The sequence below is a fragment of the Stegodyphus dumicola genome, chromosome X1, assembly GCF_044657685.1.
Source record: "Stegodyphus dumicola isolate Sdum_Otavi_A_Nest chromosome X1, ASM4465768v1".
In the NCBI taxonomy this organism is placed as follows: domain Eukaryota; kingdom Metazoa; phylum Arthropoda; class Arachnida; order Araneae; family Eresidae; genus Stegodyphus; species Stegodyphus dumicola.
In genome coordinates this window covers 82,099,941-82,113,434 of record NC_140780.1, presented here as the reverse complement: position 1 = coordinate 82,113,434, position 13,494 = coordinate 82,099,941, and the positions used below count along the sequence as shown (strand labels likewise).

The following is a 13,494-nucleotide window of genomic DNA, read 5'->3' as shown; positions in this document are numbered from 1 at the left end:
TACTTTACCTCATTCCACATATTTAAAAGCATCACTAGTATGAGCAATCCTATCACCTCCACAATTTGAGAACATGAATCTGCAGTATCAAGCACAAATGTTTGGTATATTCATTCATTCACAAAACCCCAGAGCAATATTTAAAAAAATCAAGTGCCATACAAAGTAATATAAAGTTTTGAAAACGTCATAGAAAGAAATCTAAAGGGTCATAACAAAAAAAGTAAAATGGTCAGACTGTTTTGTACAATTTTCTAGTTCTCTTTTTCAGCTATGTAAAACGCAACACAATAAGCACACTGATTTCAAATCTATATGTCATTCTTTTTTATCACTCTTTTCCCAGACGCCCTGCATTTAATATGAAATCTTATGAAAATATTGTAAAAAGCATTCATTCCATTACTGCACTGGATTTCGAGGAAGCAATCTAGCACAAATAAAAATGTCACATCAATACAACCTCATTTTTAACAACATAGAAAAGTTACCTTCGCTACACCTGGTCTTCCAAAACATGCAGCATAATGTAATGAAGATGATCTTTGGCCTTTGTTAACATCTGCTCCTCGCTCACACAAGAATTCCACCATTTCTTGAGTGCCAAATGCAGATGCCCAATTTAACAAAGTCTGGCCCACATCATCCATAAAATTCACTTCAATACCTACAAAAAATTAATAACAAAAATTAAAGGCACATATTTATCTGATAAGCACATATAATATAGTTAATCCCAAATTCATACTTTTATTTTTAAATCTCAAAAATTATATAGACAAAGCTTGGAGTGAGAAAGGGAAATTTAAAACAGAAGTCTGCAACATTTTAGGACAACTGAAACAGCATTTTAATAGTAAAGGCCTAGTCCTACGTGTTGCAAGGTCATTTATGTATAATCTAGACTCTTGGGAAAAATAATATCTAAATTGTCTATCTTGCATTTCTACCGCTACAATAACATAAATATGTTAAATTTAATGAAAATTACAAAAATAATAAACATATTAAAAGAAATTAATGCTCTCCATCTCGATCACTAAAAGTCCAATAAAGATTTTCCTTTGTCAATTAACTGCTCATACATAATTTTCAGGAGCATTGTCACATTTTCAGCTACTTTTAATTAAAGCAATTCATACACCTGATCAAATAACAGATCCCCTTTTTCCTCAGCTTCACTAGGCTCTCAATATTTGAATAGAATCAATTTACAGCACAACTTATCAGTAGTCAATAAGTGAACAACATTTCTAAAACTTTAAAAACGTGCATGCAAGGCATAATTTTAATTAACAGTTAAATATAATTAATTAAATTACAATTAATATCTATACACATGAAAAACTGAACAACTAAAAGTAAATTATATACACACTTAATGGAAAAAAAAATTTATTACTCAAACAGAAATATCACTACATCAAGTCACATAACTGAAGCAAATATTTTATATCACAAATAATCATAACAGAAATTAGAATCCATAAACAGTTTATCTTTGTATTACTTTTAAATTCTGATTTCTAATAAGAAATTTTGCAATTTTGTCATTAGTAATAACTTTGATATTTTGGAAAGCCATATTTGAAAGAAAGAAAAATTCAGATCCAAGAGTCTCACACACCACTGAGCGCAAGCGAACAAAGATTCCTGTGTCAGGGTTAGCTGGACATTTAAGCAAACTGAAGCCTCATGGTCGGCTTTCCCAAAAGCTTATCCCGCTTATCCCCAAGCCAACAGCACTAGGGTCAGGAGACCAGCTAACTGAAACCAGTGAGGGCAATTATGTGCCTCCCTTTTAGCTGAAGCAGAGGCCAAAGAAGAGTGCTGGGGAGAGTCCCTCCCTCTCAATTACCACGACTCTTCTTTCCAATGACATGGGTCTATGTGCAGTGAACACATGGGCAGTTTTCTTGCCACTCGAAAACTAGAGACAAGTTATAACAGTTTCTCATGATGAGCCCAACCTCTGAAGAGGAAAATCACAAGGGAGAAGGGAAGGATAAAGTTATGGCTAAGAGGAGGGGGGCAGAAAAGAGAACAGATCACTGGGGCTCCAGGATTGTGACACCCATCACTGATTATGTCCATGGGAAGATTTATATTATATTTAGATGAAGTACTGGTAATCTGGAAAACTGTTAAACAAAAATGTGCAAGTTTATCAACCATGGAAGCAGAGTATATCGCCTTAACGGAGGCAGCAGAGGAATTAATGTGGATGGAAAATGTCTTACAAGATGAAATTTTAAAGTTTAATTTAAGAGAATGTAAACTATTTTGTGATAACAAGTCTGCCATTGATTTTTCTAGATCACCAATAGAAAATCGCCAGGCTAAGCACATAGACATAAAATATCACTTTATTAGAAGAATAGTAAATGATGGAGTGTTTGACCTTGAATTTATCACCAGTAAATTAAATACTGTGGACTTATTTACAGAAGCGGCGATTGCTGTTAATTTAAGGAAGTTTTGTTTTGATGTTTTCAGCGTTTAAAGACAATAAGTGTTTTCGTATAATAGAATTGAACTATGAGCTTCTGTAATTCTGTGTTTTTGTCTCTGCATGAGGAAAAGAGGGCCGTTTGTGCAAATTTTGATCGGAGGTCAATCGACGGTAAGCTAACGTGGTTGCCACTGATTGGCCGATGACGTCAAGATCGGCGGGTTGGCCAAGTATGTATATATGTACGCCAGATGTGTGTGTTCTGTGTTAGCATTATGCTAGTTTTCTTTCCCTCAAATGGTTTTAAATGTAAAGATTACAGTGTTATAGCTTATTTTAATTTATGGAATAAAGCACAAATTTTATATAGATTAGTCTTAAGTTTATTTAAGGGAAGCAAAATATACTTTACCTATATCAACATTACCAAGACATAAAATGTTACCATACTATACTCTTTTATTATTCAATTACTAACACAAAAAAATTGTTTAGGTATCGCTACAAGAGTCATTACTCAAGTTGTCATGTTTTGATAAACATGCGGTGATGAAAGGAAAATAATAATTTGCCACACAGGCATCAGATGAACGATGTATCTATGTGGAATGTTTCGGTTTGAGATGTGTGCCAAGCAGATATGCAGCAATGGAGCCAAATTAAAATTTATACTAAAATGATTGTTTCTTCAATAACAAAGTATTTTATTTAGTGTTGAAGTGAAATTAAGAATCGGGACTCTCCAGGTGTTTTATTATGCACAGAGGGGGGAATTAAATGTGCATGCATAAAGCCTAGGAGAAAAAACACTGGTGGTTTTGAGGTCCGGATTTTAAATCATTCCTGATAATGGGTGTCCGGATTTCGGACTTTGTAATGCATAAAAACAACAAATGAGTAAATAAAATTATATACAACCCAACAATAATATCAAAAATAATACAATCAATGAGGATATAAATATTTACAACATATGCTTGTAGTTTTATATATAGACGCATCTTGAAAAAGAACTAGGGGCAGTCTTACTGTAGAATAATTTACAGGGCATATGTATTTAAAGTATTAACGAATACACAATTATACTCAAACTGAAAGGAAAACTTCAGCTACTTGCATGTGAGAAATTTCACCAACATATTTGGTAAACTTTTACAGCCAAAAATGACCATAAACCTTCAGAATCAATTTCTAAGAAACCATTAAATAGATGCCCAGTAAGATTATAAATAATGCACAAGTTTAAACCACGAAAAGAATTTTTAATGATATGCATTATCAAAATAATTTACTGATACATAAATCTGATTTCTTTGAAGGATATACAGAAGTCCACGTATGAAAAGTTGTATAAAGCTAAACTGGAATTTTTTCAACTAGAAATAAAAGAAGACAAAGAGCTAACATTTCTAAGATGCATGGGCAGATACAAAATCTATGGTTCCAGACCTGTCAAAATCATATTTTAACTTGAAAGAAGAGCTATCAGAAACAAAAATGATAAATATATAAAATTCCATTGCAGTTGTACACAGCAGTTTAAGAAAATATATGTCAAGTAGAATTCATTCTCATCATTTGAGTAGAAAAATGTAAAAATAAATCTAGAGAAATACTATACTGGCTAGGAATACCAAAGAACCTGAAGACATTTTTGAATTGTTAAACATGCCTGAGTTTCCAAAATGCTAATAGTACACAGCACACAATAAAAAAATATGTATAATCCTTGGGAAGTACTGGGAACTCATGTTTTTTACTTTCACAACAGAAATTATCTAATAGTTATAGACTATTTTAGCAAACATGTTAAAACAGGATAATTGGAAGATATCAAGTGTAACAGTGATAAATCAGTTAAAAATAGCTTTTTGCAAGGAAAGCATTAAAACCACAAAATAGGATAAAATAAAAATTTTAAAAAGATGTAATCCACAATATACCTGCAAGATGTTTAAAGAATTTCCAAAGAAATGGATTTTATAAACCAGCACTTCAAATTACCCACAATCAAATGACATTTGAAATAGTATTTGAAATATAATTCTGACAATTTGAAAGACATTCAGACCATCAAATGAGTGTTAAAAAACACTGCACTTGGCAATAAGGACACATATTTAGTTTTACTAGAATATCATAAAGTGCTTGTAATTCTTCTCATTAATGAAGATAAATGTCTACATCTCATAACAGGCTTAAGGTTTAAATATCAACTGTTTTACAAAGTGGCAAGAAAACATAAACTGCTCTAAATAACACTTCCAGCATTTAAAAGGCTGCATCATGCAAACAAGACTACCTATCATAATTTTTCATTTAATCATACAAGATAATTTATTTTAATTACAATAGTAGATATTAGTTTTAAAGCTCACCCCCAGAGTCTATGGCATCAATTAAAGCATCAGTATCTTTACTGCGAATGCAGTCTATTAATTGACGATGAGTTCTCTCTCCTGCAGTGTCAACTCGTCGGAGACTTGGTACCCTAGTTGGAAGAGGCGCTGCTTGAGAAGATTTCGGTAGAGCCTTCCTTCCTTCAAATAAAAGCACTAAAAGAAGATCCACTAATCGCATTGTATCCAAAACACATCTAGAAAAAAAAATCATCAAGCGTGAATATGGTAAACACTTGTAATTTTACACTACAGATGGAAATTAACAAATGGGAGAAAAAATGATTCTTGCAAAATATGCATACCCAAACATCCTAGCAGATCTACTTATACGTGCTCACAGAGATAACAATAGAGGGATTTTTTTCTAATGGCGGGCGCTTGCCTATGCCGCCATTAGACACTCTTAAGACCAGATGTGGTGGTCTCTTTATTATAGAGGCACATAATAGTTGGGCCATCATTACCTCCTATGAATGGACATGCAATTTACATGCATGCATTCTCCGGAACTTGGGCCCATTAGTATCGCAGTCAGGCTTTCCTAACCACTATACTGTCTAGGCGGCCCCAATATAGGTAGCACATGTTATATTTATCAAATGGCAGTCTGTTGGCCACTACGTCATTAGGCTGCATGTTCTCCAATATTTTTCCACAAGACAATTAAAATGCTATTATGCGAAGCATTCATCAACATGAGCATCTTAAGATGAACACAAAATACACACAGAAGAGTTGACAATATTATAATGGAATAAATGGGCATGGAGATTGTTGTACCCAGCCAACAAGTAGCTACCACAGCTGAAACCATCCAAAAGAAGATGAAAATTGGCACTGGACACACCCGGAAGGCTGAGCAGACACAGCGTGAAAGGACTGTCAGAAGATTACTTTAATCTCCACTTTTGGAGATGAAAAGAGGAAATTCCTATTTGATTTCTGATTTCAATAGCAACCTCTTTGCCGCTATATGATTTACCTCTACACAGTGTGAGGGTATACATTGTAAAGACACTTTACATTGAATTCTCAAGCAGAGATCTACACTGATGTGAGAGCTTTTATTCTCCTGATTAAATGATAAAGCCTGAAAAGCAAATGTTGAATCCAAAAGGATCTGACCTCTCAAAGGTATCCTAGCGAATGGAAAGTTGCTGAAGAGTTACATAGAATGATTCCAGCTCATCATCAAAATGGGTTGTGACATTTCCAGCTGGCAAATCAAAACAAAAATAACAGCCCCAGCTCCTTGAATAAAGTGCTAAGAGAACCATCTGTATAGATGTGAAGCAATTCATAAGTAGGATAGCAATTGTAAACAGTTTCTAGAGCAACCACAGTGCTTCCGGACAGAAGTCTGACTTCCTTATTTTCTGATTTAGGTACTATCTCACATCATGGTTCATGCAGTCCAAGGGGTTAACAAGAGAGAGTAAGTTAATTAAATGGAAACAGTCAGTATCATGCACACACTAGATAAAAACTCCTTTGAGTTTTCAGGTTACATTCTTGATTGTGACTGTAGTCTCACCAAAAAGAAAGACAAACTGTTATAAAGAATAGTTGCATCGTTTTTAGTCACATTAATCAAAGGTTGGTCTTCTCAATAGCTGCCCTGCCAGCACAGGGGTGGCCTTGACTAGTACAGAAATAATTCAAAAACATGGTTTTGAAAGGCTATAAATCAACCTTATCAAAAGAAGGGATCAACACATGCCAGTTGAATATTTTATAAGTTGTATTTAAAGTTTCTTTGTCCATTTAGCCCCATTTAACTCCAGCTAGTCATTTAACCCTCTAAATAGCACCAGTTTGTCAATTTTTTAACATCCTAAAAATTGCTAATTTTTCTACACCAATAGCTGTAATCTTGAGTTTCTAGGGGTTTATTATTATTATTATTCACAGCAGCACTACCCCATGAATGTACAATATTTTGCAGTTATGAAATTAATATACCTCGTTCAAAGATGTCGCATTTGAAGATTCATAAATTCTATATGACAGGAGACACAAAATCTGCAAATATATGGCATACATATGCTGAAGCTTACATATTTACTGCATTTCATTCAAAACTTAAAATTAAGAGATTATTTATGCAATTTTAACACCAATATATAAAATATACCATTCCCCATACTTACTTTGCCAATAAATGGCTCAGGATGGAAAGTTTACTGACAGGAAAAGTTTTTACACATACAAAGGCATTTTAGTTTCTTTTTATACTTTGCTTACTCCAGTGAAGATTTCATTCGTCTCTGTTAAGCTAAAATTTAATTTCACCACTTCACCCTTTCCCCCCAAGAAAAATTCACAGATTTCAAAATTTTCCTTTGGCGTCCAAGCACTACACAACTATACGAGTTAAATGTGGCATGTTACCCCCAAAAGAGACTACTTCATGTTTTCCAAAAACCTAGAATACAGCAAAAATCAAGAGTTGATTGATGCCTAGTTTTTTTCATGCTGTCTCCACAGCGAGTTGTAATATGACGATACAAAAGAGAAGCTCACTTACAAACACCAGAAATAGGAATGCACTTCAGATCCACCCCTTTTTATCTGGTAGTGAAACGGAAAATCTGCTGATTTGAAAGCATATTTTTATGCTTTAGGGGATCATCTTAGTTAATTTTAGCTGAGAGTCTACGGAACACAAGGGAATTTTCCCCCCAAGTAAGGATAAACGCAGTCGGTTTTTGAATAAGTCTTCACAGCTGGTGACAGGGGTGCATTTCTAAGGCCCATTTTAGATGGAATACATTTATCTTTGGAAGGGAAAAAATCAACTGGTTCCACAGTGCCCATAAACTAGACAACTGAAAAAAAAAAAAAAAAAAGGCTGCGAGATGTGTTAATACTTCATTTCTATCGAAGAGATATTTTACCTGGGCAAAATTATATATTGCTACCTTATTTATAATAAAGTTAAAATTGGAACCTGCAGAACCCAATGGGCTGAAAATTGAAATAAGGGCCTTGACGTCTATCAAATAAGAAATCATTTAATGGATTTTCTTACCTAACAAAATGATGTATTACAAGCTGTATTTAAAAAAAAGGGGGGATCTTACAGTGCCTGATAATCGAAAGTGTATCAGGGGGTGGAGAGTTCTTGGAATCATAGAATGAAGCATGTTCTTTTATACATTTTAGACATTCTAAAGCAATATAATTTCAAAAATAAAACTAATTTTTCAGCTGAGTCACAGCGTTTTACTTTTCAGCTGAGTTACATTTCCTTGTAACGTTATATTAGTTCAGTTACAGCATGATTTGGTTATGCATGTTATATTTGTTAATTTTTTTATAAAATAATAATATTGAATTTAAATCATTTTCAAAAGCTTTTTACACATATTTTACACAAGTATGCTCAGCTGGGTGGCATCATCGTTTTCATATCTTCCTGGATATACCAAATTCAATCAAAATATTTAACTTCCATGTTCAAATTTCACAATTTCACCCTTTCCCATAAGAAAAATTCACAGATTTCAAAACTGTCCTTTGACGTCCAAGCATTACACAACTATATGGGTTAAATGTGGCATTTACCACCGAAAGAGACTGCTTCATGTTTTCCAAAATCCTAGGATGCAGCAAAAATCAAATGAGGTGATTGATATCTTCCTTTTTTTTTTTTTTTTTTTTTTTTTTTTTTTTTTTTTCCCATGCTGTCTCCACAGTGAGTTGTAATAAGACGACACAAAAAGGAAGCTCACTTACAAACACAGGAAATAGGAATGCACTTCAGACATGTCTCTTTTTGAAGATGAGTTAGAAGTTACATAGTGCCATATCTGGTGAATATGTGAATAAAGGCATACATACGGTTTATGTTTTCATTTCACAGAAACTACAGAACCAGAAATGCATGTAACATGGAAAATTGGAATGAATTTCCATAGTCATCCGCTTTGTTTTTGAGATCTATTGTTAAAATGCCTTGAATGATAAGAGAAATGTTCAGACCTTAAAAATTTTCCTTCATTGTCAATCACCTGTTTCACCAATTTTACCCACGCTTTCAACATTTTCTTGGAATTCTGGCATTGAAGTATGCATTAATCTCTCTTTATGTTTCAACTACACATGATCCTCATGAAATCAAAAGAACCACTTATAAACAATCTTCATGGTAGCTATAGTATCACCATAATGTGCACGTCTTAAGAATGTGTTTGCAGGTTGAAATAACATTTTTAGTTAATGCATTGTTTGTGATCCAGGACTTAAAGCACACTTTAAAATAATCCCAGCTCAAAACTCATTGACTGTGCTAAAAAAGCTGAAACTCATCACATCCTATCACAAAGTTTTCACTTACTTCATCACATCCTATCACAAAGTTTTCACTTACTGCTTACTGATGATACCCATCCCGTTGGCATTCGGCAACAGCATACATGGAACTTTTAATATTTGATTTTTTACCCCATATTCTGAAGGTAAGTCATACATTAAAAAAACTTTTGTCCAGTATTCTCTAATACTTAATCTAAATATAAATTCTCATTTACAGATATTAATATATGCATATTACATTGTGAAAACTTCAAGGCCTTAGGAATTTATTTACCCTGATCATCCTGCAAACAAGAGATCTCATACCCAAGATCTGGAACAGCAGTTGTTTTTATTGAATGACTGGATATTTTCTGAATGACTGGATAAACCTGTTATATTTTCTTCAGCCCCCATATAACTATATTGAATTCTCTTACTGAAATTTTAGAGGAAACATAAAATCAGGCTCTAGGGAATATTATAAAAACTAGTTGGATTATCACAAATGATGCCCTTTGGCTTTGCACAAGCAAAGTACATATTCATGAAAAAATGTCTCTGGCTCCATTAGGATTTTATGAGAAACTTATAAAATACCCTTTAATTGATTTTTGGAAACAGTATGTTACCCGACCACACAGATCTAAGACACATTTACACAACTTGTTTTAAATGGAAAATAGAGATGCAACTCAAATTTTTCTATACACAATTTTTTCAGACAAAAGCCTACTAAAATCTGACATCCTGTGTTTTTCTTGATATTTTTGACTGGTTTATGAATCCTACATCTGCTCTGACCCTCTGCTTATTTACTAATATGAACATTCAGAATAACCATGAAATGATATATGGTAAGGGCCAAAATTTTGTAGCAGAATTTTTAGAATTTAGTGACACACTGAGCAACAAAATCTAGTATTGGCAAAACTTTTAGAATTTAGAAAGGCACTAGGCAGCAGAATTTAGGACCCACAGAGATTGTATCAGGTAGGAAAATGCCTAGCACCAGCCCTATGTATGATGCATTGATACATATTTAAATTATCAGTTTTCAATTCTTCCATCAACATAAAAATTAATTTCCATAAATCCACTGCTCATGTGATAAGATTAGAACTTTTGATATTTTTCATGCTCGTATCTAGTGAAAAGTTGAGAAAATAAAGCGAAGATAAGCATGTTACGAAAAAGACTTCTAGTATCATAAGTAAACCATTCAAATATTATGTTTCCATCGTTCTTTCGAAAATTCTCCAAAAATTATGAAATTAATCACAAATTTTCTGTAAAATATGTCCATTATGTGTTAATACTATCAAAGCATTTTTAATTTTGTCACATTTTTCTGGAATCTTCTAGATTTGTGCATCTATGAATCTTGCCTTCAAATCCTTCTAAACTGTCAAAGTTGCAATGCCTAAAATCCTAAAGAAAAATTACCCCTAACAATTCCGTAACAGTAAAAGCCAGAATTTCTATTTTTTTTTAAGACGTTAAAAAAAGTTACAAAGTGCATATTCTGTGATTTCTGAATATTCTGAGACAATTACAAGGCAAAAACTCTTACCATAAAAAAAATTTTTTTTAAAGACACTTTTAATTAATTACATAGCTAATTTGCTGTTGCTAAGAACTGTTTCATAACCTGTGCTCTATAGCACTTACCTTATTTATTTTCCAGATTCAAAATATTGTACAACGAGTAACCAAAATGGAAAGTAATGTCACTTTTATTATGATAGCAAAAAATTAAAATGCTTTTCTTAAATATAAGCGATAATACATTACCATTACTTTATGATTTTCAATGTAATGTTTAAAAAACAAATCGCTGAAAAATTCCCAGACATCCGAAATTAAAAATTTTCTATAGAAACTGATCTTAACCCTCTCTGTGTACTTCTTTTATCAAAATAGGTTCAAAAATTGCGTATTTTTTTTTACATATTTCAAATTTACATATATTTTAGACTTAAAATATATGTAATATATTTATTTATATATGTAATATATTTATTTATAAATATATATATTTTAGACTTAAAATATACAAAAAATTTTTGTAAAAGAGTTTTTTTCAATATAGAATTAGATCATAGAAAAAGGTTGTCAGAATATTGAAACTAAAGAATAATGATATAAAAGGAAAATTTTGAAAATTACCGTAATTTCGCACGTATAGTCCGCAGACACAATTTTGTATTAAAAAAATTTCAAAAATCGTCAGATAGTCCGCAGATTATACGTTCGAAATTATGTTTTTTTAATACGGCAATATTCCCATGCTTTTTAAACACATCCTTTTGTTTGTGCCAATTTCTCACCACTTTCTCGTCCACTTCAAAAAAACGGGGTAAAATCCTAGTATAGGGTGCAGCCTTGGCGTGACTTTGAAAATTATCGCCAACACCAAAATTGATCCAAAGAATGTCTATATATATATACTATACACGCATAGTATATGTATATACACATAGTATATATACTTAGTATATACTATGTTTAACTATATATTTTCTTTGAATGACCCGTTAACTACTCATCGTATACGTCCCGTTTTCACTGCTCATCATGAAGTCGCCAAAAGTAGTCAAATCCCGTGTGCACCGGATACTAGGATTAAACCAATAATGGCCCGCTTCTCTATTTCCATCTTTTTCAGCTTTCTCAACTACCTTGAGTTTAGCTCAGCAGTAAAACTCCGGCGATGTTTCATCAACGTTATCGAAGATGAAAGACAAAATACTGTACAACCTGCAATCCTCGTGATAAGTGGTAATGAAATGTGACCTTCGACCCCACTCACTCGGTGTTGCCAAACCACGCTATAAGTAAACGAATCACGCTTTTTTTCGTACTCCAGGTACTTGCTACTATGGCTCCTAAAAACCGAGCTGACGCATCAACTACTTTTCCCCCTCCCGGCAGTTGCGCTAAAGCAGTGTGAAGGATACTGGGATACAAGACTCTGGTTGCGCTAAGTGAGTGCTCATACAAGACTTTCTTTGGCTCATATCCCCGCATCGCTTGATGCGCCAGCCTGGATTTTAGGAGCTCTACTTGCTAGTACTCATTCATTCTGCACTATGCTTTATGGTTTACTATCGATATGATACATACGAATGTTTTCTTGGAATCTCGCGCTTTTTTTTATATTTGATCATTGGCAATTCACGACAGCGTGTTTTTTAAATTTCAACGATTTTAATCGTGAACAACCAGCGTATTATCCACACTGGTGGATAGTCCGCAGCTTCAAAAATTCGCATTTTAAACACAGATAGTCCGCGGACTATACGCGCGAAATTACGGTAATATTGCTTAAATTATGATTTATTTCATAAAATACAGAGGTAAAACATGTATACTAATGAAAATATTTGCATAATGTAATATTCTGCATATCAATTTTGCACTACGGTCGAACGTTTTCAATAGAAACTGAATTTTCAGATTTATCACTCTCTTCAGAGGAATCTGAGAAATTCTCATCAGTTTCGCTATAACTATCTTCAATATACTTGAAATCAGAATCAGAACTACTATGAGTGTCGGAAATATCATCAGGAATATAGGTTATATCACTCATGAAATGCTTCCTGCCAGACCTCTGAACTCTGAAAAGCGTGCACAAAATGCTATATTACGTATTCTCGTATATTTGGCAGATATGTGGACGACTAACGGCATCTGTTAGTCAACATCTCAATAAACAAACATCACAGAAAAGCCGAAAGGAAACCTTGAACGAGGAAAGAACAGGTTGCACAGTTAAATAAATGGCAAAAATTCATCCCCGTGGAAATCACGGGTTGCGCAAATTTTGCTACTTTTAAGTTGCTCGTGGAAATCACGGGATGCGCAGTGAGAGGGTTAAAATCGCCAAAATGTTGATAAGTCACCAAATTTAGAACCGCTTCATAAAAGAATCAACATCCCCAAAAGCGAAAAGTTGTTTAAGAGCTCTTCATTGAAATAATTTTCAAATGCTTATGTTTCACTTCTCTCTCAGAAACTCGAGTATCCAACGTTTATATCAAGAACGAATTATAACTTATGAACCCATTTTGTCAGGGTATCGGCAAAAATATTACTCCTAAATGAAATTTCACACTCAAAGTGAAAGTCGTAAAAACAGACAGAAATTTCAGGTGATTAAAATTAAGAATCTGCCAATTTTGGTTGAAATTAAGGACGTTTAAGGACCAATAATAGATTTAAAAAAAAAAAAAAAAAAAACTAAGGACTTTTAAAGATCGTACAAACCCTGGATATACATTTTTAAAATGTTTGTTGTACAATATAAGGGTTTCCATAAATGTTCACTGAAATCTACTT

General features: G+C 33.2%; 1 protein-coding gene across 5 annotated transcripts in view; it reads right to left on the bottom strand.

The window, feature by feature from the left end:
- Ufd4 (ubiquitin fusion-degradation 4-like) overlaps nt 1-13,494 on the bottom strand; it is a 405,607-nt gene that overhangs the window by 284,246 nt on the left and 107,867 nt on the right. For all 5 annotated transcript variants that reach the window (XM_085808305.1, XM_085808308.1, XM_085808306.1 and 2 more), the window contains exons 6-7: nt 4,831-5,048; nt 492-667 (exon numbers count right to left, since the gene is read on the bottom strand). In XM_085808305.1, coding sequence (XP_085664431.1) covers nt 492-667; nt 4,831-5,048 — 394 coding nt within the window. The remainder of the gene's footprint in view (nt 1-491; nt 668-4,830; nt 5,049-13,494) is intronic.